The 24,258-nt window shown below is 45.4% G+C and overlaps 3 protein-coding genes across 5 annotated transcripts in view; 1 reads left to right on the forward strand and 2 right to left on the reverse strand.

The window, feature by feature from the left end:
- The window catches only part of bmp2k (BMP2 inducible kinase), a 30,643-nt gene extending 27,074 nt beyond the window's left edge, over window positions 1-3,569 (forward strand). Inside the window, exon 16 of one of the 2 annotated variants that reach the window (XM_034541268.1) lies at window positions 1,316-3,569. In XM_034541268.1, coding sequence (XP_034397159.1) covers window positions 1,316-2,700 — 1,385 coding nt within the window. In that variant the 3' untranslated portion in view covers window positions 2,701-3,569. The remainder of the gene's footprint in view (window positions 1-1,315) is intronic. The other variant, XM_034541269.1, reaches the window with a different exon arrangement.
- Window positions 1-24,258, reverse strand: part of LOC117736156 (E3 ubiquitin/ISG15 ligase TRIM25-like) — a 706,744-nt gene that overhangs the window by 45,878 nt on the left and 636,608 nt on the right. The window lies entirely within an intron of this gene.
- Window positions 3,560-10,583, reverse strand: paqr3a (progestin and adipoQ receptor family member IIIa). Of its 2 annotated transcripts, none has more exons than XM_034541293.1 (8): window positions 10,374-10,582; window positions 9,645-9,879; window positions 8,570-8,732; window positions 7,992-8,147; window positions 6,579-6,776; window positions 6,333-6,423; window positions 5,817-6,010; window positions 3,560-5,407 (listed from the first exon to the last, which is right to left on the reverse strand). In XM_034541293.1, exons 1-7 carry the CDS (start codon window positions 10,432-10,434, stop codon window positions 5,865-5,867), a joined length of 1,050 nt encoding a protein of 349 aa, XP_034397184.1. In that variant the 5' UTR covers window positions 10,435-10,582; the 3' UTR covers window positions 3,560-5,407; window positions 5,817-5,864. The 2 variants fall into 2 exon arrangements, with proteins under 2 accessions (XP_034397184.1, XP_034397183.1); XM_034541292.1 differs by having other exon boundaries at window positions 5,366-5,407; window positions 6,579-6,784; window positions 7,991-8,147; window positions 10,374-10,583.

Raw genomic sequence — 24,258 nt, forward strand, 5'->3', positions numbered from 1 at the left:
AATTGCATGAAGATGAGCGCAGGACAAAAAGCTTTATTTAGTTTTATTTTTAAACTCTAAAGGACGTGACTGGCAGCTTGAATCTTATTCCAAAGAGATTTAAAAGTAATTTTGGTGAATCTTAAAAAAAAAAAAAAAATTCTTAAAACAAGCTCATTTCTCGCGCCTGTAATCAGCTGTCGGCCATATTGAGCTTCGGGGATCCTTCTGCTTCAGTGTTCGTCCTCCAAACGTAAACAGAGTAATCCTCATTTCTGTAATGCAACTTTGTGCAGAGGTCAACGAGACGCTCTTAGGAAATTAAAACTTGTATTATTGGTTTGTGGACGATTTCAAGATTGGAATTCTGCATTTGTGTCCGTCGCCATCTTGTTTGTTTTTTTTGCAACAAGTTAATGGAAGGCACCAGATTTTATAGGGCTCTTAGTAGTGACCTGTCAATCACAAGGTAGCCCCGCCCTAAACACTACTCTACTTTATAGATCATAATTTACTAAATGAACATCACGCAGTATTGAAGAAGACTTGAAACTAGAGATTGAGACCAAAAACTAATGTTTACAATGTTTACTGAGGGAATAAATCAAGGGAAGTAGAGTCATTTATATAGACTTCTATACAACCAGAGGAGTCGCCCCCTGGTGGTCAGTAGAGAGAATGCAGCTTTAACACATGAAGCATAGACTTCTATACAACCAGAGGAGTCGCCCCCTGGTGGTCAGGAGAGAGAATGCAGCTTTAACACATGAAGCATAGACTTCTATACAACCAGAGGAGTCGCCCCCTGGTGGTCAGGAGAGAGAATGCAGCTTTAACACATGAAGCATTGACTTCTATACAACCAGAGGAGTCGCCCCTGGTGGTCAGGAGAGAGAATGCAGCTTTAACACATGAAGTAAGACTTCTATACAACCAGAGTCGCCCCCTGGTGGTCAGGAGAGAATGCAGCTTTAACACATGAAGCATAGACTTCTATACAACCAGAGTCGCCCCCTGGTGGTCAGGAGAGAATGCAGCTTTAACACATGAAGCATAGACTTCTATACAACCAGAGGAGTCGCCCCCTGGTGGTCAGGAGAGAGAATGCAGCTTTATCACATGAAGCATAGACTTCTATACAACCAGAAGAGTCGCCCCCTGGTGGTCAGGAGAGAGAATGCAGATTTTACGGTACTTTCTTTGCCCAGGATGTTGCCATCTGGTCTGGCATCAAGATTCTCCTTCTGTTCCAAACTTAAAATTATCCGAATGGGTTAGAACTTGAAATGCACATTCAGGAGACTGTTGCATCTCTAACTCTTGCGTGTCGTCTCAGCAGGTACCGAAGCGTTGAAGACCGAGCCGACCAATGAGGAAGTCGGCGTTGCCGCCCTCGTCTCAACCCCCGAGAGTCCAGAGCCGGTGGCGGTCGTGGCCAAGGAGCACAAACCAGGCCGAAAGAGCCACCGCGGACCCGGCGAAGAGTCCGACAGTGACTTTGAGTCCGACCCGCCTTCGTCAAAAAGCAGCGAGGACGAAGAGGCGGAGGAGGAAGAAAGGCTGAACAGCGAGCACGGGGAAGACACCGAGCCGGAGAATATAGGACAGAGGCCTCTGCTGATGGACTCCGAGGAGGACGAGGACAAGCACAGCTCGGACTCGGACTACGACCCCAGCAGGGTCAAGAACCGCTCGAGGAAAGCCCCGGCCGGTAGGATGAGCCCCCGGGAGGATTCGGCCATGGCGCTGATCACCCCTCCGGAGTCACCCAGCGGAGCGAGAGCCGCTCCGGCTGTGGATCCCGTGGATGTCTTTGGTGCCGTTCCCTTCCTCGGAGGGACCTCGCCCGTCGGGCCTTCGGTGAGCTCGGACATCTTCGCCAAAGCGCCTTTCAGGCAAGTCGAGCAGCGAGCCGCGGACGAGTTTGACGTTTTCACCAAGGCGCCGTTCAACCGGAACCTCTCCAAGTCGGGCAAGAGCGGCGTCGACGTCCCCTTGGGCCAAACGCCGCCCATCTCCCCCGAGGGCATCGACGCGTTCGGCTTCTCCCCCTTCCAGCCGGGCCCCGCCGAGCCGCCTGCCGCCACCTCCAGGAGCGCCGAGGACATCTTCCAGCCGTCCTTGGAGGAGTCGGCCAGCCCGCAGCAGCAGCGGCTGAAGCAGCGCAGCCTCCAGCGGCTGTCGTCGCGCCAGAGGAAAACCAAGCAGGAGGCCGCGGCCGGCGGCGGCAAGCGCCACCACGGCACGCCGACCGGCGGGCGCAAGACCGGCAAGCCGACCTACCGCACGCCGGAGCGAGTGCGCAGGCACAAGAAGGTCGGACGGAGGGACTCGCAGAGCAGCAACGAGTTCCTCAGCGCCTCGGACTCCAAAGAGAACATCGGCGTGGATGTCACTATGGCGGAAGGGAAGGACGAGGGAGCTTCCCTGCTGGCGGACGAGGCCCTTTTGGACCCGTTCGGCGCCGAGCCTTTCCAACCTCCGGACGGCAGCCGGTACCGGGGACTCGCCGAAAGCCAAAGCGACCCGGGCGCCGCCAACGGAAGGTCCTGGTCGGGCTCCCTTCCCGGCGCTCTCGGCGACGACAGCATGGATGATTTCGGGGCGGTGCCCTTCACAGAAATGGTCGTCCACAGCGAACCGGAGGAGCCGGCGCCGGCGCCCTCACAGCCGCTGGACCTCGACCCGTTCGGAGCGGCGCCTTTTCCCACCAAGCAGTGACTTGTGCTTGCGGCCTTCCCTCCCTCTGCCGGTCGCGGTTAGATAACCTCCTGGTTGTTTTTTTTGGTTAGTTTTTTTATTTTCGGGGGCATGGAGAAGCCAACCACCGCAGTGACCACGTGTCTCTGAGCTGAGAAAGCCTTTGACGCTGCATCCTGAACCGGATCGGAGAGGCTCTTCACTCGCCTTCTGATCTCCCGATAGGTTTGTTTTTTTTAAGCACCACGAAGCCTTACCTGAGCTGCACCGCCTCGGAGACCACGTCGGCCTTTTTCATGGCGCGGGAATCGATCGGTCGACCTTAACCACTTTTTAATCCTTACTACTTTTCTCTATGCATAATTCCAGCGCAGTCGAACGAGACTCCGAAGGGTTTTCTTTTACTTCTTACTGTTAATTCATTATTTTATTGAGTTATGAACTCGTAACACTCTGTCTCTGCCCCCATTGGTTCCTACATCAAGAGCTGTAGCCTAGCTTAGCATTAAGATAGAGGTAAATGGCTAACCTGGCTCCGCCCCAAATGTACCAAAATATGCCCACCTGTAGCTCACTAATTAGTCTAACATTTGTTGATTTTCGTAAGATATATATATATATATCTCCATTTGTTGGGGACTATTTTCAGCGGCGGATTGATACACATTTGGTCCAAATAAACTAGAAAGAAAAATAAGAAACGTCGACGACCTTCAGCGCTGCTTTGACCGGTCGTTTGGATTAAACCTGCAGGCTCGCTGCGTATTTCACCGTTTGATACAACTTTCCCTCTTTGTTTTTTTTTTCTCCACATTGTATTTATCATGCTCTATACTGCTGTTTGATGCAATAAAATAAATGAAATAAAAACAGTCGTCTCTCGAGGGAAAGAAGCGGTTAATTTCTTTATTTTGAGTTCACTGATTTCTCAGGTATGAAAAAGTCAAGATACAAAAATTCCGGCTGCTACAAAAACTTCGACACACACACAGAGAGAGCAGGTTCACAATAATTTAAACAACAACAACAATGAAATAGTGACACCAGAAACATTTGTCTCGGTCTTAAAACTTTAAATAGTTTAGCATTTTGGAAAGAAAGTCGTTCAAAAGACCAAACGAATAGAAACGGGAGGCGGGGTCACCTTGAACATTGCACACCACCCTAAAAAAAAAAAAAAAAGTAGTCGGAGACAGAATACTGCGGCTGAAAATCTGAAACTTCACCAGAGACAGTTGCAACTATTTAAACTTTTTAATTCAACAAATACAACGAGTCACGTTGCCGACGTGGAGAATAAATCAAATGTCTTGAGAACTCTTTAAACATAATTCATAGTGGGAGACGTCAGTATTAGTTTAAAATGCCTACAAAATCTTTTTTTAAATATATCACGGCTGGAAAATAATAAAATCTGCAGTTTAATAAACTGAACTCAAAACACTTGTGAATAAAAACGTCAGTTTGACAACAGAGGCAGAGCAGCATTAAACACTGAATCCAGGTCATACTTTGTGTACCGGTACCTGCATGGAGGTACGCGTACCTGCATGTACCGGTACCTGCATGGAGGTACGTGTACCTGCATGGAGGTACGTGTACCTGCATGTACCGGTACCTGCATGGAGGTACGTGTACCTGCATGGAGGTACGTGTACCTGCATGGAGGTACGTGTACCTGCATGTACCGGTACCTGCATGGAGGTACGTGTACCTGCATGGAGGTACGTGTACCTGCATGTACCGGTACCTGCATGGAGGTACGTGTACCTGCATGTACCGGTACCTGCATGGAGGTACGTGTACCTGCATGTACCGGTACCTGCATGGAGGTACCGGTACATGCATGGAGGTACGTGTACATGCATGGAGGTACGTGTACATGCATGTACCGGTACCTGCATGGAGGTATGTGTACCTGCATGGAGGTACGTGTACATGCATGGAGGTACGTGTACCTGCATGTACCGGTACCTGCATGGAGGTACGTGTACATGCATGGAGGTACGTGTACATGCATGGAGGTACGTGTACCTGCATGGAGGTACCGGTACATGCATGGAGGTACGTGTACATGCATGGAGGTACGTGTACCTGCATGTACCGGTACCTGCATGGAGGTATGTGTACCTGCATGGAGGTACGTGTACATGCATGGAGGTACGTGTACCTGCATGTACCGGTACCTGCATGGAGGTACGTGTACCTACATGGAGGTACGTGTACCTGCATGTACAGAAACGACCCTGGTGATATAAACTGGTGAACATTTAACTGCTCTTTGGTTTTTCCATCTAAAAACGTTTTTTTTTTATTTATTTACTGGTTAGTTGTGTTGCTTGTTTGTAAAGAAACAACTCGTAATATTTTGGAAGTGATTTTCATCAAACTTCAACACTGTAAAAAACACTTTTTATTTACTCGCGTCCAGCAGCGACTTTAAAACATTATTTAATCCTCATAATTGAATAAGTGCTACGTGACGTTTAGTTCACAGGCACTTGGAGAACACAATCTTTCTTTAAAAACATAGAAATAAAAAGATGCTGCGGGTCCAAATGAACCTCGATGGGTTTCGTGGGTAAATCCTACAGGAGTGCAAATTCTGGAGAGTTTGTAGCTCTAAAAACAACAACAACATACTCGACAGGTCACAGGTTTGAATCCTTGTTTGCAGCCCCCCCCCCCCCCCCCTGCTGGTGGACTGAAGACTTGCAGGTGTGAACGTCTGTGAGGAGAATAAAACGATTAGGATTCTGGGAAATGAATTTAAATCTGAAGAATCAGATGTCAGATCTTATTCTTTGATCGGATTGATTATATTATTACAAAATAAAAGTTCAGTTCCCTTCATGTTATTTTTTTGACCGTCTCTTCAAGACTTTATGCCGTTGTTCAACATGCTGTTCGGGGACTTCTTTCAGTCGTTGAATATCGTATGTCGAAAAATAGCATCAAAAGAATCAAATTATGAATTATAAAATAAAATGTCATGAAAACGAGGCATTCAAATATGTGTTAAAAGTGTGTGAAAAAGACTTGATTGTACAATACGTCACAGAAAAAGTTTTTTAAAAAAAACAATACGCCAAAAAAGAAATTATTTTAAATAAATTAGAAAACGAGGTTTTACGCACCGTGCTGCTCGCGGTGTGGGCGGCGCCCTCGGCCTGGTGGGCGGCGCCCTAGGCCTGGTGGGCGGCGGCGCCGGGGCACGGCCGGCTGTGCCTGTACTCCATGATGAAGCACGACGACTGGTGCCACCAGTAGAGCATCAGCACCAGCAGCAGGTGCCACACCTGGTGACTGGAGCCCAGGTAGTTGAGCTGGCCTGCAGCGACACCGCGGGACGACATTTAATTAAATACCGACGCCGGCTCAACTGTTTATCCATCTCACTCTCTCTCACACACACACACACACACACACACACACACACACACACACACACACACACACACACACACACACACACACACACACACACACACACACACACACACACACACACACACACACACACACACACACACACACACACACACACACACACACACACACACACACACACACACACACACACACACACACACACACACACACACACACACACACACACACACACACACACACACACACACACACACACACACCTGGGAAGTAGCGTTCAGGAACCTTTGAAACGTAGAAAATAAGAGCTAATATAGCAATGAAGTACATCCCCAGAATCCGAGGAACAAAAGCCTGAAGGGAGAAAAACAAACAAACAAAAAAAAAAAAAAAAGGTATTTAAGCAAAACAAATGAATCCTGCTAATAACACTCTTAGATATAATTAGAGTAAATACACGATCCCGTTGTGTCGTTACTGAGAAACCGATCCTCCGGATTCGAACTCACCTGCACGAGCTCCGAGGAGAAGCCGCCGGTGCTGCAGACCCAGTGGAGGGCGGGCACGAGGCCGTAGCCGGTCACCAGGCAGAAGGCGAGCGAGCGCAGCCGCTGCCACTGCTTGTTGAGGTAATGAGGGTGGATCTGGGCGAAGAAGACGGCCAGGATCATGGCGAGCACCGTCACCAGGTACACCTGCCGCCAGTACTGCGGGGGAGGTCACAGGAAGGTCAGGCAGGGGCGTAAAGCGCCCCAAGAAAAAAACGCTTTACGCCCGCTTCATTCGACCCCAGTCAGACATTTGTAAAGAAATTGTGACGACGCGAACAAATCGATGCTCGACTTGGGGCCAAAAGCGTGTTTCGCAAACGTCCCGGTGACCTTTGACCTCCACCCCATCATCAGTTCGCCCTTCAGTCCAGGTGGAGGTCTAAGGACAATTTTAAAGAAATGCTCCGAGATATCGCTTTCACAAAAAAAAAGGGGGGGCGGACCAAAAAGGGTCACAGTGACCTTTGACCCCCGAGATTGTAATCAAACGGGTTTTTTTCACGGCGCTCTGAACCAATCGGATTACTAATCTTTGAGTTCAGGTTCTTTCGTTCGGCTTCTCGTCTCTTTGGGGTAAATAAAAACAGTTTAAATACGTCACCTGGAAACTTGTTGGAGATGTTAGTTGTTAATTTTCCCTCACACACACACACCCACACACACACACAATAAAAACTCTCCTTAAGCTCGTCTCCTAACAGACACCATGGCCTTGTGTCCTCGTCTACAAATCTGCATTTCTAAACACTCCTGTGTCTGACTGGCTAAATATACATTTATTATTTTAAATCATGTTTTTTCTTTTCCCCCGGTAGGGCTAGTTGCAGAAGAATGGGGGTGGGGGTGGTGGTGGGTAGGTGGGGGGGGAGGCTGAGACATCTCCCAGACTTGCGAACGTCATATGGTGGAAACAGGAGTGACGGACGGCTCGGTGAACGCAGCCATCTGGTTTGAGCTGCAGCAGATTTCAGCTGCGTTCTGGGGGCAAAATAACCCGGCGCTTCCAATATGTGTGTGTGTGTGTGTGTGTGTGTGTGTGTGTGTGTGTGTGTGTGTGTAGCTATGAGCACAGCCAAATACTTCAGGAGTTAAAAGATAAATAAATAAATAAGAAAAGCAAAACCTGGAGAGGAAATAAAATAACACGGTGGTGGGCGGCTGTCATGTGGTGGAGGGGGGGGGCGGGGGGGGGGGGGATGAGTCAATCGGCAGAACCAGACTGCGAGAGCCGCTTCGGCTTGATTCAATTACGGCGTCTCGTGGCGAGGCCGGCGGTTACACACACACACACACACACACACACACACACACACTCTCTCTGGGCAATCTAGAAAAAGCCCCCCCCCCCCCCCTCCGCGTTGGAGAACTCACGTCGTTGCAGTAGAAGGTGTAGAACACTCCGGGGACGTAGCAGCCCAGGATGCCGATGGAAACCCCGGCGTAGTCCAGCGCCACCCAGCGGCGGCTGGTCTTCTCCGAGCGGTGGCAGCAGAACAGGTGGTAGCCCACCGAGCACAGCATGCACAGCTGGAGAGTCGGAAAGAGGACAACTGAATATTACGACTTATTTTTATTTAATTGGACTTGAAGACTCTGGTCGTCGAGCCCAGAAAGGATCACCACATTGGGAGGAGAAACCTAACATAACATTAAAATAACATTTGACCTGAAGAATATTTTTTAATTAATTGTTATTGTGCAAAAATAAATGCTTAAATGTTGCGACTACGTATGATACTTAAACCTGAAAGTATGCAATGAGGTGTTTAGTTACAAAGATATAATCAATTTTACTTTAATTCATAGAAAAATAATGTATTTATTGTTAAATGCACAGATTTGAGCCGCTAACATGATAAATAAGCCGACTGTGCCGTTTTACAGCATCGTGGTCCACCGACGTCACGTGACACCCGAAGAACGGACCCGGAGAACTTGGTTCCCCGTACCTGGAAGCAGAAGAGTTCGATGGAGTAGATGACGTAGTCCTCTTTGGAGGCGCCGATGGCCGGCAGCACCGAGGCCATGTTGTACACGCCCACGAAGAAGAAGAGCAGGAAGCCCAGCAGGTGGCTCCAGATGTTCACCGTCTCATTGGACAGAATGAAGAGGCTGCGCGGAGGTTAGGAAACAGGAGGAAGGAATATATTGTGGTTCTCCTCCCCCAAAGAAACAAGACTGCATTTTTATCAGCTCATGAAATGTTATTGGAAATATGTAAGTTATTTGAAGGGTTCAACCTATTTTGAGGAAGTATTTATGTTGAAAACCTTACAAGGAAAGCCAGCGCTGAAGTGTCTTAAAGCTGCATTCTCTCTCCTGACCACCAGGGGGCGACTCCTCTGGTTGTATAGAAGTCTATGCTTCATGTGTTAAAGCTGCATTCTCTCTACTGACCACCAGGGGACGACTCCTCTGGTTGTATAGAAGTCTATGCTTCATGTGTTGAAGCTGCGTTCTCTCTCCTGACCACCAGGGGGCGACTCCTCTGGTTGTATAGAAGTCTATGCTTCATGTGTTAAAGCTGCGTTCTCTCTCCTGACCACCAGGGGGCGACTCCTCTGGTTGTATAGAAGTCTATGCTTCATGTGTTAAAGCTGCATTATCTCTCCTGACCACCAGGGGGCGACTCCTCTGGTTGTATAGAAGTCTATGCTTCATGTGTTAAAACTGCGTTCTCTCTCCTGACCACCAGGGCGCGACTCCTCTGGTTGTATAGAAGTCTATGCTTCATGTGTTAAAGCTGCATTCACTCTACTGACCACCAGGGGGCGACTCCTCTGGTTGTATAGAAGTCTATGATTCATGTGTTAAAGCTGCATTCTCTCTCCTGACCACCAGGGGGAGACTCCTCTGGTTGTATAGAAGTCTATGCGTCATGTGTTGAAGCTGCATTCTCTCTCCTGACCACCAGGGGGCGACTACTCTGGTTGTATAGAAGTCTATGCTTCATGTGTTAAAGCTGCATTCTCTCTCCTGACCACCAAGGGGCGACTCCTCTGGTTGTATAGAAGTCTCTCTCACCTTTTGATGCACAGTCTGGAGGGCAGGTAGGCTCTGTACCCGTCCGTGATGTAGGGGTTCTCCCTCAGGAACACCGGGATCTGTTCGTAGGTGTACAGTCGGATGCCGCGGGGCACCAGCACGGGCCAGTACTGGTAGCCTCCCAGCTCGATGTAGTGGGCCGTCTGGGCGCTCTTCTGGGCGCTCTTCTGGGGCATGGCTGAGCCGTGGGGGTCCGCTTTAGTCTGACATGAAGCTGACCACCCCCCCAAAAAAAAAAAAAAGTCAGATGAGATCCAATTAAGGCTGCACCTTACCGAAAGATTTATTTATTAAAAGTGTTTTTTTCGACATATTAATAAACTGTAGAAAACTTAACTTGAAGTTAAAAAAAAAAAAGAAAAGAAGAAGTTATTATATAATAAACGTTCACAACCACCAGAACAGAAACTGGCTCAAGAGTTCAGGAAGCCTCAAATGCTTCAGATATTAAATCCAATTAGCATCCGACACCTCGTATTGGTCACATTTAACGATCACTCTCCCGATCTGTTTACTTCCTCGTCGTATCCCCGATTACAACCGTTGGGAAAACGTCTTTGACCAAGTCGATCTTAAAATAAACATAATTTCCAAAGCGGTTCGTTAGCTAGCGGCTAGCTGTAGCTCGAGCTAACACGCCAACATGTCGCTTTTTTTGTTGTTTTTAGCCGATAAATTACACAAATTATAAATTAACAAGAAACTCACCTTTCAGTTTCGTAGAAGTGCAGTTGGTTCCATTTTGAGGTTTGTAGTACGCACTCCGCATTTGAATAAATATGTAAACATTAATTTAAATAAACAGCGTCCGTCAACTTTCCGCTACAGCATCTTCCAAATCACCAGCGACGTCATCGACGAAGGACCCCTCTCCACTGCGCCAGAAGGACCGCCTGACTAAAACAAAAGAAGGAACAGGAGATGCGCCGGTAAAAAAAAAAAAAAGTTAATTTTTTTTCCCCATCGATCCACAATTTCTAAGATTAAGAGTTAACTTTTATTATTCTGCAATTTGTACTTGAATATTTGAGCTACACAAAAATACACAATTAAATATATATATATATATATATATATATATATATATATATATATATATATATATATATATATATATATATAATATCTACAAGGACACACACAATGGCTACAAAGAGACACAAAACCACACAGTGATGTGAACGACTACAAAGAGACGCAAAGCAACTACAATACACAAACAGTGTCACAATGACCGCAGAGAATAAACAACAACAACAACAACAACAATAACAACAACAAAAGAGACAAAACAACTATAAAGTAGGAGTCTTGCTCCTATGTAAGAGAGGTGTTGGGCCCTTTTGACTTATAATCTGACCACCAGGCGTACTAAGATGCTGATGACGCAATTTTGATCAAATAAAAAATGTTGCCCTCATGTCATGTAAACAGGCAGAAACCTCTTAGAACTTGCACTTCCTCTACTGACCAGCAAGGGGCGACTCCTCCGGATGCAAGAAGAGGTCCAATTGTATGGAAGTCTATGAGAAAACTATTCTATTTATCACTTGATTTATTGTAAATAAATATTTGTTTGGGTCTCAATCTCTAGTTTCAGGTCTTCTTCAATACAGCATGATGTTCATTTAGTAAACTATGGTCCAATTAGAGTCAAACAGACCATAAAGCAGGGGATGCTTTAAGGTGGGGCTTGCTGTGATTGACAGGTCGCTGGCGCTATCAGAGCTTTTCCATCCCAGCGTCTCTACATCACTCCTCCACAGTCCAAATATAGCAACTTCCGTTCACTGGTTGCAAAAAGATGGCGACGGGCAAAATCGCTTGAAAACATCAGTCCACTAACCAACGGGTGACGTCAACAACTTTGTATACACAGCCTGTGCTTGTAAGACATTTAAAAAATCCTGCATTCACTTTACGAGCCGTAATATATATATATATATATATATTTTTTAAAGAAATAAAGCCCGGAGTATAAAATTCTGTGACAAATTCAACCTTCGGGGTTGCTCTTTAAATGTAGGCGTCTGAATGCAGCTCTCAGTCTCCTGGCTGTCATCCCGCTGCACCGAGCGACTGTGTTACATCCTCCTGTCGCTAACCGTCAACCAGAATCCTCATCAGAGCTCTCTCTCTCTCTCTCTCTCTCTCTCTCTCTCTCCCCCTCTCTCTCTCAGGTGTGAGAGACGCTGGAGGATTCCCCCAGGAGGGAAGTCACACTCTGCTGTTTACACCCCGCTTTAATTGCCCCGTTCTCGACTGGAAGCGTGTTCTTCATTATCACTTCTAATGCACCTCTCAGCACATCCACTCCGGCGAAGCGTCGGCTTGCCAAGTTAAGATAGGAACTCGTGCAGGCGAGGGGGCAAACGACGAAGAAGCTCCTGCTGCTGCAGTCGCTGCTCAGTTATTAATTGATTCCGTAGGCTAACGAGTTGGCAGCGTCGGATACGAATGAGGCTGCACATGGAGCGAAATGTACAACGAGCGCTTCACTTCTACTTTATTTCTCCCCGAATTTGTAATCACTTAGAAAAAAAACCCCACCCGTTTTACAACTCGGTGCACGTCGACTCCGGCTGTTGTCGCAATGCAAGAACTGAATGTGTCGTTTTCAAAGTAATTATTCATTGAAATAACAACACGACTAAACAAACTATTTATGCGTCGGCTGCTTTTATATTTAATTTAAATTAATTAAAAATGACTCCAATACAGTTCATGATCTACATAGACTTCTATACAACCAGAGGAGTCGCCCCCTGGTGGTCAGTAGAGATAATGCAGCCTTAACACATGAAGCATATACTTCTATACAACCAGAGGAGTCGCCCCCTGGTGGTCAGGAGAGAGAATGCAGCTTCAACACATGAAGCATAGACTTCTATACAACCAGAGGAGTCGCCCCCTGGTGGTCAGGAGAGAGAATGCAGCTTTAACACATGAAGCATAGACTTCTATACAACCAGAGGAGTCGCCCCCTGGTGGTCAGGAGAGAGAATGCAGCTTTAACACATTCGTGGACATAGAAAGTGTGATCAAAGGTTCTCTTGGAGGCGGCATCTAGTGGCAACCAGAGGAAGTGCAGCTTACAGCACTTTATACATTCGCTTTGACGTGTTGAAAAACCATCACTATACAGACATGTTGGTTTTCAGTGCGGCTTCGACCACACACACATACGTCAGGTCCACCTCTCGCTTCATGTTTTTTAAAAAGGTCAGAAAGGGTTCATATGAGCCAATCACAGCCAATCAAACCAGACCAGACTCTCACATGCACCGTGGACTCTCATGACGTAGGTCTCCTCCTCACTGATTCACTGTGACAATCTGTCGTCAGCCTCTTTTTTTGTTACACCCCCACCCCTCTCAATCTTTGCCTTTGATTTCCGTCCTCCAATGTTCTGTCAGACTTAATAGAGAGAAGTGTGCCTCGACGTAATCGTGCAGTTCGACGGCGTCTAATGGAACGTGAAATTAAAGCGCTCCTACTTGAACTTCGAGTGGTTTGCAACACTTTGTGCCGAGGCGCCGCAAGTGTTCCATGTTACGGGGGCCGATATTTCCCTTCACGAAGCAGCCGACTGCAGGGTGGGGGGTGGGGTGGGGGGGCGTCCTACACGGTGAAAAGCGCCGTAAAAGCGCCGCCGCGTTACGTCTTAAATCGAGGGCGCCTTAAACCGTCCCTCCTCTTCCAAACAAGGCGCCGTTAGAGCGGTTTTTAAATGGAGGCCGCCGTCCTTCAGGGCCTGCCGGGGTCACCGATGACTGCCGCGGCGCATTCGATAGCACCGTTAAAACGGTAAAAAGCATTGGATGTCGCGACTGGTTCTTTATTTTCCTCTCAAACCCCCTAAACACAAAGCTCACAGGCTTTCTACGGCGCCCCCCCCCCCCCCCCCCCAAAATGTTAGCCCACGCCCCGCCGTGCCAACTCCAGACAGGCCCTTTGCGAAGCTAACGTGGCCTCGCGGCCGGCTTGTGCTCGTCAGCGGCCGGCTGGTCTCATTGGCTTTATTTATAGTCGACGCCACGAGACATCTGCTGGAGATGAGACTCTGTCCTCTGCGTCCGCTCAGCAGCGCACAGAGGGAGCTTGTCAACGTGGGTTTTACTTCTTTTTTTTCCGAGAAGGGCAAAGTGTTTGCGAGGACCCCGGTCGGAGGAAGGGTGTGTGTGTGTGTGTGTGTGTGGGGGGGGGGGGGGGGGGGGGGGGTGACGGCTGCAGCCTCCTCTAATGGGACGGGTGTCCCCTCCGATCGCTTTCTCCGCGGTTCTGATTAACGCGACCGGAAGACAGAGGGAGGCTTCACAGTTTGTCGCGTCTCGCGCGTCAGCCGATGTTTACTTGATCTGAGAGCTGTTGTTTGTTTGGTGTCTTCAGTCTGGTCGTCGGGCGCGACGCTATTTTGGGGACCCTGACACTTGGAATGCGGTTCGACAGTCGTCTGATGCGGCCTCGCCTTCCCCCCTCCTCCTTCTCCTCCTCCTCCTCCTCCTCCTCCTCCTCCTCCTCCTCCTCTTTCTCCTCACATCGAGGACGTCTGGAGAGCTCCAGGCCTTGACACAAAGTGTCGGGGACAGCGAGTGTGAAAATACTTTGTTCACATGTTCCTGAAAAGAACCGAAGCCGCCATTGGCCCGAAACAATACCAGAAATCTCTGCTTCAGATTGCGGAGAGACTAAATTTAAAATTTTTGACGGGTGAAAGTGAGCAATATTTGGTTGAATTTGTTTATCTATGTGCATGTTTTACGTTGAAATATAGAGATAACATGCAGTTGAAACAATGTCTTGTTTGTGTGATTAAATCTAAAATGGAGACTAGTGTTGATCCACCGAGAAACGCCTTAAATAAAGGGACAGTGTGTTGCAGGGCGACTCCTCTGGTTGTATAGAAGTCTATGCTTCATGTGTTAAAGCTGCATTCTCTCTCCTGACCACTAGGGGGCGACTCCTCTGGTTGTATAGAAGTCTATGCTTCATGTGTTAAAGCTGCATTCTCTCTACTGACCACCAGGGGGCGACTCCTCTGGTTGTATAGAAGTCTATGCTTCATGTGTTGAAGCTGCATTCTCTCTCCTGACCACCAGGGGGCGACTCCTCTGGTTGTATAGAAGTCTATGCTTCATGTGTTAAAGCTGCATTCTCTCTCCTGACCACCAGGGGGCGACTCCTCTGGTTGTATAGAAATCTATGCTTCATGTGTTGAAGCTGCATTCTCTCTCCTGACCACCAGGGGGCGACTCCTCTGGTTGTATAGAAGTCTATGCTTCATGTGTTGAAGCTGCATTCTCTCTCCTGACCACCAGGGGGCGACTCCTCTGGTTGTATAGAAGTCTATGCTTCATGTGTTGAAGCTGCATTCTCTCTCCTGACCACCAGGGGGCGACTCCTCTGGTTGTATAGAAGTCTATGCTTCATGTGTTGAAGCTGCATTCTCTCTACTGACCACCAGGGTATTTTTTAAACAGATAAACCTGGACAAACACTCTGATTGTCTCTGAATATCTTCATTTGTTTTGTTTGCTTGTCTGCAGGGACGACGCGTGACGAATCAGAATATTAAAATGTTCAGGTTGATTAATATCTGACGTCCACATAAAGTATCTAAATAATAAAAACAGTAGCAGTAAATCAAGTTTCACTGAAGGAGTCCATTCTCGTGGCATCTGGGCCGCCGAGCTCTTTCTGGGAATGAAATGTTGCTCAGTCTTTTTTTTATTTTTGGGGGGGGGGAGTTTCATCTGTACAACAATATTGAAAGGCATTAGTTTTAATCTCCGGGCTTCCTTTTTTTAGTAAACTCTTTTCCGAAGACACATCTGGTTTTATTTCCGATCTTGTAATTCCCAAAAATAAAAAAAGCGAAAGCAATTTTCCCAACAGTGGATTACGGAGGACGGGGTGCTCGTTTCAGGACATTTAGCTGCTGAGTGAGATTAATTCCTCCGGACAGCAACAACTGCTGCAACCTGTTGCACTTCTTCTTCTTCTTCTTGCAGCTGGACCAAAAAAAATACAACTTTCTTCTAATCCTCAATGGATCAGAAATCATAAGCCTCGTCCTCATCACACAGGCAAAAAAAAGAAAGAAGCTTTTTTCTGACACAAAGAGTATGCATGCAGGGTACTTTGTGTTTTTTTTTCGGAAACAATACAAAATAAACCCCTTTAATATACAACCGACTGTAGATTAGACCTGCATATGCGCTGATGCAGTTATCCTCTTTTCAGGGTTACATGGGACGCAGATTGGTTTTCTTCAGTTTTACGAAGAAGATTTAGATTAAAGAAATTATGTAATTGTGTATTTTTCAAAAGCTTCTTTTGTGTGTGTGTGTGTGTGATTGTTACTTGTACTCATCCACCTCTTGAAACCTTTTATAACCAACTCGTTTCAGGTTGGGGGCGGAGCCACACACAGTAGTTGGGTTGTCTCTGTCGAAAAACATCTTTTCACAATCCCTTTGTCAACTTTAACATAGTTTTGTCTGATTTAGTTTAGTTTTGTCTCTGACCTCGGCGGGTTTTAACTGTTTAAGTGAAGTTCAAAATGACAGTAAATGGACAGCTTTATTCCTCTGGAGCTTATGGAACACTTTTATGTAAAGTTACAGGGAAACTGTATTATGCTTAAAGGGTAAACTGATGTGAAAATCAATGCATGTCTCTTGCTTCCAATGATCCCAGCAGTCAAGAGTTTCTTTTTACGGTAATTTACTGTTTTATCACTCACAAATTACTGGTTATTTTATATTACAATAAGTGACTGTATTTCTCCGATACCGTAGTGATAACTAGCTGCCGGTAAAATACAGCAATTTTTAAAAATGATTACAGCAAATAACTTTTAACAGCTTTAATTACAGTAGATTTCTGTATTCTTTAGCGATACTGCAGATTGTGAACAAGCTTGGTTACCGTAAACAAAATGAAACCATCAGAATGACATTTGTATTATGTTTTAGATGTTTACAGGTATCAAATTCAACCTAAAGTCCCACTGACAGCGCGGTGGGATGAGAAGCAACACGTTGTCAGTGTGTGCATCAGGATTATTCACCGATTAAAATCACAAATGTGTTTTTGGTGGCAGGCGGTATTTCTAAAATCCCGCGGCTACGACCCTAAAGGAAATTTCTTTCTTTTAAATCCTGCTTTGATGCACAAACATAGAAAATTGGCTGCACACACCTGTACATTCATACCAGTATTAGATCCTTTAGAGATGTCGGCCTCTTCACCGCCGCGTGTAAAACAGAAAAGAAAAGTGTTTTAATTCTGGAGCGGTTTAGTCAAACGATAGAGAGACATTAACTAGATTTGTCTTTTATTCATCACTGAATCAGCTGAAGAGAGAATTCAATCTGGATATCACTTATGAGGATGGAACGAGAATGCATCAAACTCGCGGACGGTAATCGCCGCGTAATTCTAAGTGGGAATTAAAAATTAAACTGATGGATTCTCTTCAAAGACAAGGGAGGAACGTCCCATTTGTCGGTATCCATTAAAGTTACTCCTCTGAACGTTGAGGCTGCGTAACTACAAAAAGAAGTTCCAAGCAGACGAACTTCAGCCGCTTGCTGGAAGTCAGTCGATGAGTGTGTTTCGGCTGCGGTTCCGTGTGCGTCCTGCAGAGGTCGCTCTGCACCTGCGGCAGAGCAGCAGAAGGCCGCCGCACAGGAACCGGGCCGGTCCACCGGTGAATCCTCATCTGTCCGTCAGGACTGCACAGCACGTGGCCACGCAGGACCACGCGATCAATATCATCATTCATATCTCTGATTCATCTGCACATTTGATTCAGTTCTTCACCTGATTGGATGCACAATAAAAGGAAACCATTGCAAAATATTTCTAATTTTAAAACAATTTTGCACAAATGAATTTAAAAAAAACCATTTCATTTGAAATGTTTGTTCTTCTTTTATTTGTGTTTATTTTTAAGTCGTGTAAAAGACGGGAATGAAAAACGTGCACAAATTAAAGGGATCATAAACACGTCTTTGTCTTTTTATTTCAACCTTGTATTTTACAGAATGAGTAATTGCGTTTTTATTTTATTTTTTCTCTAAATTCATATAATCTTTCATGCTATTTCGTGCACACCTTTTTGCCTTTATTATCTACCAGTGAAGAAAAGGATAAAAAAAAGGTGATTTTGCATTTATTATTTCTAAACGTCCATATTTTGTGTGTTTTTTTTTTTTGCATTTAAAATCAAATTAAAGCCGCAGCGTTGCGCGTGTGCACGGACAGCCAGGTGACGCACGGAGTGTAAAGCACACACACAGTGGTTGTTTTCACCGTGCGGCTGCAACAAAAGACTCGCAGCTGCAGAGCGATGAATCAGCCTGAGAGGAAGCAACACCAAAACAACCCGAAGCCTGGACTTCCTGCTGCAGGCAGCAGGTGGCGCTATGGTATCTCTGTCTGGCCCCCACACACACACACACATAGTGGCTCCTGCATCAGGCCAATAATAAATAACACACCAATTGGGGGGCTGTTTCAACCGGTATGATTTATTAAAAGTTAGTGCATTAGATCGGGGGCAATAATTGAAGTTATGATTAAGGAAACGACAGGATCGGGAGCCTCGGACCATGAAAAATGGATGTGGGGACGGACAGACTGAAGCAGAGCTCGTTTGATAAATAATTCACAGTTGGATTAAAACCAGATTGAGATACAAGCCGAGCCTCTTTTTTTTTTTTTTTTTTTTGTTAAGTGGCGTTTTCTTTTTTATCAAAAGGAAAGATTTGTCTCGTGGGAGTCGCTCCAGGAAGCTCTGGAGCCGGTGGCCCGACGCTCAGAGGAGCATCATTGTCATCATATGCAGTCCAGTATTAAGATGGATGCTGCCTGATCCCATCAAGATAATGGGTTTCATGTCTGCTGGGGGGGGGGGGGGGGGGGGGGGGGGGGGGAGGGGGGGGGGGATCTCTGCAGCTGATTTCCTTTTGTTTCCTCTCGTCTCTGCAGGCACGTCGACCGTGAGAGAGGAAACACATCAATAAATGAAACAACGTGAATACCTCGGAAAAGAGATTCTGAGGGCTTTCCAGACACTTTGTTCACGGCAGAAGGGTTGTTCTGTGTCGGTGATGGAGGGAGAGAGAGAGGGAGAGAGAGAGAGAGAGAGAGAGAGAGAGAGGGAGAGAGGGAGAGAGGGAGAGAAAGAAAGAGAGAAAGGGGGAGGTTAGCCCTCAACCTGTCACCGCAGGAGAGGTCACGTTTGGATCTCTTTCAGGCTCTCAGGCTGTGCTCATACAGCATTATAACACACACACACACACACACACACACACACACACACACACACACACACACACACACACACACACAATTTACAGAGTCGTAGTCGGACTTTGATTTTGTTTTGTGAACTTCTTTCACTCGTCTCTAAATGTGTCATAAATACTTCATTACGAGTATACATTTAACTTAAAATATGTACACGAGTACTAGTACTACTATTCATTGTCGTACTCGTACTACTATTTATTGTAGTACTAGTACTATATTTATTGTAGTACTAGTACTATATTTATTGTAGTACTAGTGGTGGTGAAACATCAATAGAATTTACAGTAGCATGTGGAAAAACTAAAAATAATAAAAACATAATAAAATGAAAACATAATAGTAAAATAATCTATAAAATTCACTTCTGTTAGTACAATACCTGAGTAAATGTACTTCTAGGAATACTTCTGTTAGTACAATACCTGAGTAAATGTACTTCTAGGAATACTTATGTTAGTACAATACCTGAGTAAATGTACTTCTAGGAATACTTATGTTAGTATAATACCTGAGTAAATGTACTTCTAGGAATACTTCTGTTAGTACAATACCTGAGTAAATGTACTTCTAGGAATACTTATGTTAGTATAATACCTGAGTAAATGTACTTCTAGGAATACTTCTGTTAGTATAATACCTGAGTAAATGTACTTCTAGGAATACTTCTGTTAGTACAATACCTGAGTAAATGTACTTATATGAATACTTCTGTTAGTACAATACCTGAGTAAATGTACTCATAGGAATACTTCCCCCACATGATGACCATATATATAAGTTACATATACTTCCTCAAACCCCAGACCAGAGAAAAGTCTCCATGAATGGAAGTAAATGGGGGCGTGTTTTAAATAGTAACGTTGTAGACTGGATAGATGGGACTATTGTGCACCAGTGGTGTAGTTGTGTTGTAGTTTGATGTGGTTGTGTTGTAGTTTGATGTAGTTGTGTTGTAGTTTGATGTATTGTGTTGTAGTTTGATGTAGTTTGATGCATTTTAATGTAGTGTGATGTAGTTGTGATGTAGTTTAATGTAGTTGTGTTGTAGTTTAATGTAGTTGTGATGTAGTTGTGTTGTAGTTTGATGTAGTTGTGATGTAGTTTGATGTAGTTGTGTTGTAGTGTGTTGTAGTTTGATCTAGTTGTGTTGTAGTGTGTTGTAGTGTGATGTAGTTGTGTTGTAGTTTGATGTAGTTGTGTTGTAGTTTGATGTAGTTGTGTTGTAGTGTGATGTAGTTGTGTTGTAGTTTGATGTAGTTGTGTTGTAGTTTGATGTAGTTGTGTTGTAGTGTGATGTAGTTGTGTTGTAGTTTTATGTAGTTGTGTTGTAGTTTGATGTAGTTGTGTTGTAGTTTGATGTAGTTGTGTTGTAGTTTGATGTAGTTGTGTTGTAGTGTGATGTAGTTGTGTTGTAGTTTTATGTAGTTTTGTTGTAGTTTGATGTAGTTGTGTTGTAGTGTGATGTAGTTTGATGTAGTTGTGTTGTAGTTTTGTTGTAGTTTGATGTAGTTGTGTTGTAGTGTGTTGTAGTTTGATCTAGTTGTGTTGTAGTGTGTTGTAGTTTGATGTAGTTGTGTTGTAGTGTGTTGTAGTTTGATGTAGTTGTGTTGTAGTGTGTTGTAGTTTGATGTAGTTGTGTTGTAGTGTGTTGTAGTTTGATGTAGTTGTGTTGTAGTTTTGTTGTAGTTTGATGTAGTTGTGTTGTAGTTTGATGTAGTTGTGTTGTAGTTTGATGTAGTTGTGTTGTAGTTTTGTTGTAGTTTGATCTAGTTGTGTTGTAGTTTGATCTAGTTGTGTTGTAGTGTGTTGTAGTTTGATGTAGTTTAATGTAGTTGTGTTGTAGTTTGATGTAGTTGTGTCACACTATTGTGAATAAACATATTGTTTTACAGCGTCAGGTAGAACTTCAGGCCAACAGGATGGAGACAGACGACCACATCATCCCACATTCCAACACGACAATAAATACACTTATAATGTGACAATAAAAATAATTACATTCTATATATTTACATAGTAGTAATAATAATAAAAACGTATTTCGATGCATAAAATGTCCTAATTTGAAGATGTTATCTTGCAGCCTGTGTTTGACCTTTTTCTTAAAGGCTCCTTCATTGCATGAGAGCAGTTTATTCCAGTCTGGAGCACCAACAATGTCTTTCTTCTTTCGCCTGTCAAGATGTTAACAGTCTCACACACACACACACACACACACACATATATATATATGCTGAGAGCGTGTTTAGATCTAGTTTGGTGCCTGTGTATGTTTATGGAAGCCATATTAAATTGATGTAATTATTATTATTATTAAACATGAGCTTCACATGCTGCTCGCTGTATAAAAACCACAGTGTGAAGACGGTACATTAAAAATCGTACCAGAGTAAACATTTCCCACAAAGCATCTGGATAGCTTCTTCCGTTGTCTTATTTTCCAACAAGTATAAAATAAAAAAATGTCCGCCAGTGCAGTGAGAACGTTTCTTTTCCGCTTCTTTTGTGACCACATGACCTGGGATTCTGGTCACGTGATCACAGGAAGTCAGAATAAGAACGCCATTAAGAACGGACAGCCGCCTCTCTTGTTGTCACGCGCACACACACCTAAGCCACGCCCCTTTCTGCCCTCTAGCCAATTGGTCGCTGGGACGCGAAACGCATACGCGGGACCCGAACGGCAGCTTCCTTGGTGAAAGTCCTGCATTTGTTTGACCCACTCAACCCCCCTCAAAAAAACACTCCACCACGATTAGGAAACGTATTAGCGATACGACCAAAAAACATCGAAATATGGAGGTTATTTTTTGGAGAAAGTTCTGGAAATCACTCCGACTCCCTGCCCATCCAAAGATTATTCACCTACAACCGGAGATTGGGGTGTGGGGGGGGGGGGGGGGGGGGATGGCTAGATGGGTGGGTGGGGGTGGAGGTGGGGGAGTGGGCAGGGCATGGAGGGGGGAGTGGATGTCTCAAGGTCAAATGCAGAGCGGCGAATTGGGGTTGGAAGCAAACTAATGAGTTTTCACGTTGTCTCTCTCTGCCCCGGACCGCTGGCATCACCTCCTCGCCGTCCTGTCAATCCACCCCCCCCCCCCCCTCCAACCCACCCATCCCTCCTTCACCACAGAGAGACAGAGAGAGAGAGAGAGAGGGGGGGAAAACAGGAAAAAACTGTTTATTTCCGAGCGGGCCTCTTAATCTATTTGGACTGGGCGTAATGGGACATTTGCATGGCGAGCACAGCGAGGTGTCAGCGATAACCGCGGGGTTGTGACACCCCCTCCGAAATATGCTGAGCTTTCGCTAACCTCTCATCAAACACGCTGATCTTTATGGACTGTATCATATTGTGGCGTAATGTGCTTTATTGTCCACAGAATAAGCTTTTCTTTAAGGTAATTGGAAAGCGGGAAATGGCCGCTATCGGCGGACTTTAAAAAAAAAAAAAAAAAAAAAACATTATTCCTGAAATGTGGCTTGTGTAATGACCCTGTCGGTGTAAAACGTGAGATTTATCTTGGCAGAAGAAATTGATCCATTTCACCTTTGTCTAATGGAAATTTTTTATCAAGGATTATCTGTTTATGTAAATGAGCGTGGCCCCTGGAATGGAGGGGATAAAAAGAAGTCTGGAGGAGGGTAGAGGGAGTGTGTGTGTGTCTGTGTGTGTGTGGGGGGGGGGGGGGGGGGGGGGGGGTGTTAATCTAGGGCCTCTTTACGTGTCAGTCTGGACATAATGCATACAGGATTCATCTCTGTGGGGGTGCTGTGTGTGTGTGTGTGTGTGTGTGTGTGAACCTCTATCTCTGTGAGAACCAGGTTGACTTCACAGTGAAGATATTTCTTTGGGGCGTGAAAGAGGATGTTTATGTTTCATGTCCTCGCTGCTTTTGGGTAAACACGAAGCGCTGATGTGCTGCTGAACATTTTACTAATTATTTCCTATAAACAAATGTTCCTGATTTAAAGGGAAATGACGCCCCAATAATACCTCACAGCGCCCCCTATGTCCCATATTGTGGTCCTTCTGTGAGATATAAATATATACATATATGAAAAATATTGAAAGTAACCATCGTGTCCTATGAGTACTTTTACTTTTGAAGTATATTTTGATGATTATTCTTTAGTTTTAAATGGAAGACTTTTACTTACTACACTTTTGTTATTATACTTTTACCTAATAAAAGAAAATCTGAGGACCTCTTCCACCACTTTTCACTTTAAATATGGTTAGCTGTTATAAACTCCTCGACTGAGCACTTAGTTACCTGTAAACACTCCATATGCATTTTATTTAATCATCTTTTTAAACCCTCAATAACATTTATTTTAACCACTTTATTGATCCGGACCAGCTAGCGTTAGCTCAGTCGCTAAGTCTTTGCTCCAGAAAACCGACTTTCAATGCAATGTTTGTATTAAAGACGTATTTCATGATGCCACTCAAATACTAGAAGGATTTGTGTTAGTGTTATAGCCCCCCCCCCTCCCCTCCCCCCATAACATCCATTCTTAATGGAGGCTCTTAGCATATTTCCACATCATAAAACTTTTTTCTTTCTCCCAGACGTTTGTGTCAGCTGCAGAACGCGGCCATGAAAGATGAGAATGAACGGCGTGGAGGCTTCAAGTCACTTACAAAGGTGACTTGTAAAGATTGACAGCACCCCCCCCCCCCCCCCCCCCCCCCCCCCCCCCACCACCACCACCACCACCCCCCCGACCCTCACTTGTGTTCTCATTGCAGCGGACGCTTTTGATGTTTGTTTTCTGGTTGTTGGCTTGACAGCAGTGCGACGGGGTTTGTTTCAGTAAATGGTGATTCAACCCCCCCCCCCCCCCCCCCCCCCCCCCCCGCTGTCATCTGCCATCCTGACAGGCAGACAGAGAGGAGAGAATCAGCCGGGCTAAGTGACAGACCCGATCCACCAGAGGGGAGGGGCTCAATGGCTGTCTTGTCAGACCCCCCCGGTGTTCTCAGGGGGTCTGAGCCCGGTCTAACCTCGGCCCCGCGGACCCCCCAACCCTGCACCCGCTGACCAAAAGAGAGGCCGAGGCCAGAGGTCGTATATATTGTATGGATGTTAAAACCAGGAAGGAGCTCTGCAAAATCTAAAATGAAGAAAGATTCATCTGTTTTTGTCTTTTCTTTTAAACAACCGGTTGTTTATGTGTCTCTCTGAGATGACCCAACGTGGTTATAAACCCAACATGGTTATAAACCCAACGTGGTTATAAACCCAACATGGTTATAAACCCAACG

Source organism: Cyclopterus lumpus, chromosome 9, assembly GCF_009769545.1.
Source record: "Cyclopterus lumpus isolate fCycLum1 chromosome 9, fCycLum1.pri, whole genome shotgun sequence".
Taxonomy (NCBI): domain Eukaryota; kingdom Metazoa; phylum Chordata; class Actinopteri; order Perciformes; family Cyclopteridae; genus Cyclopterus; species Cyclopterus lumpus.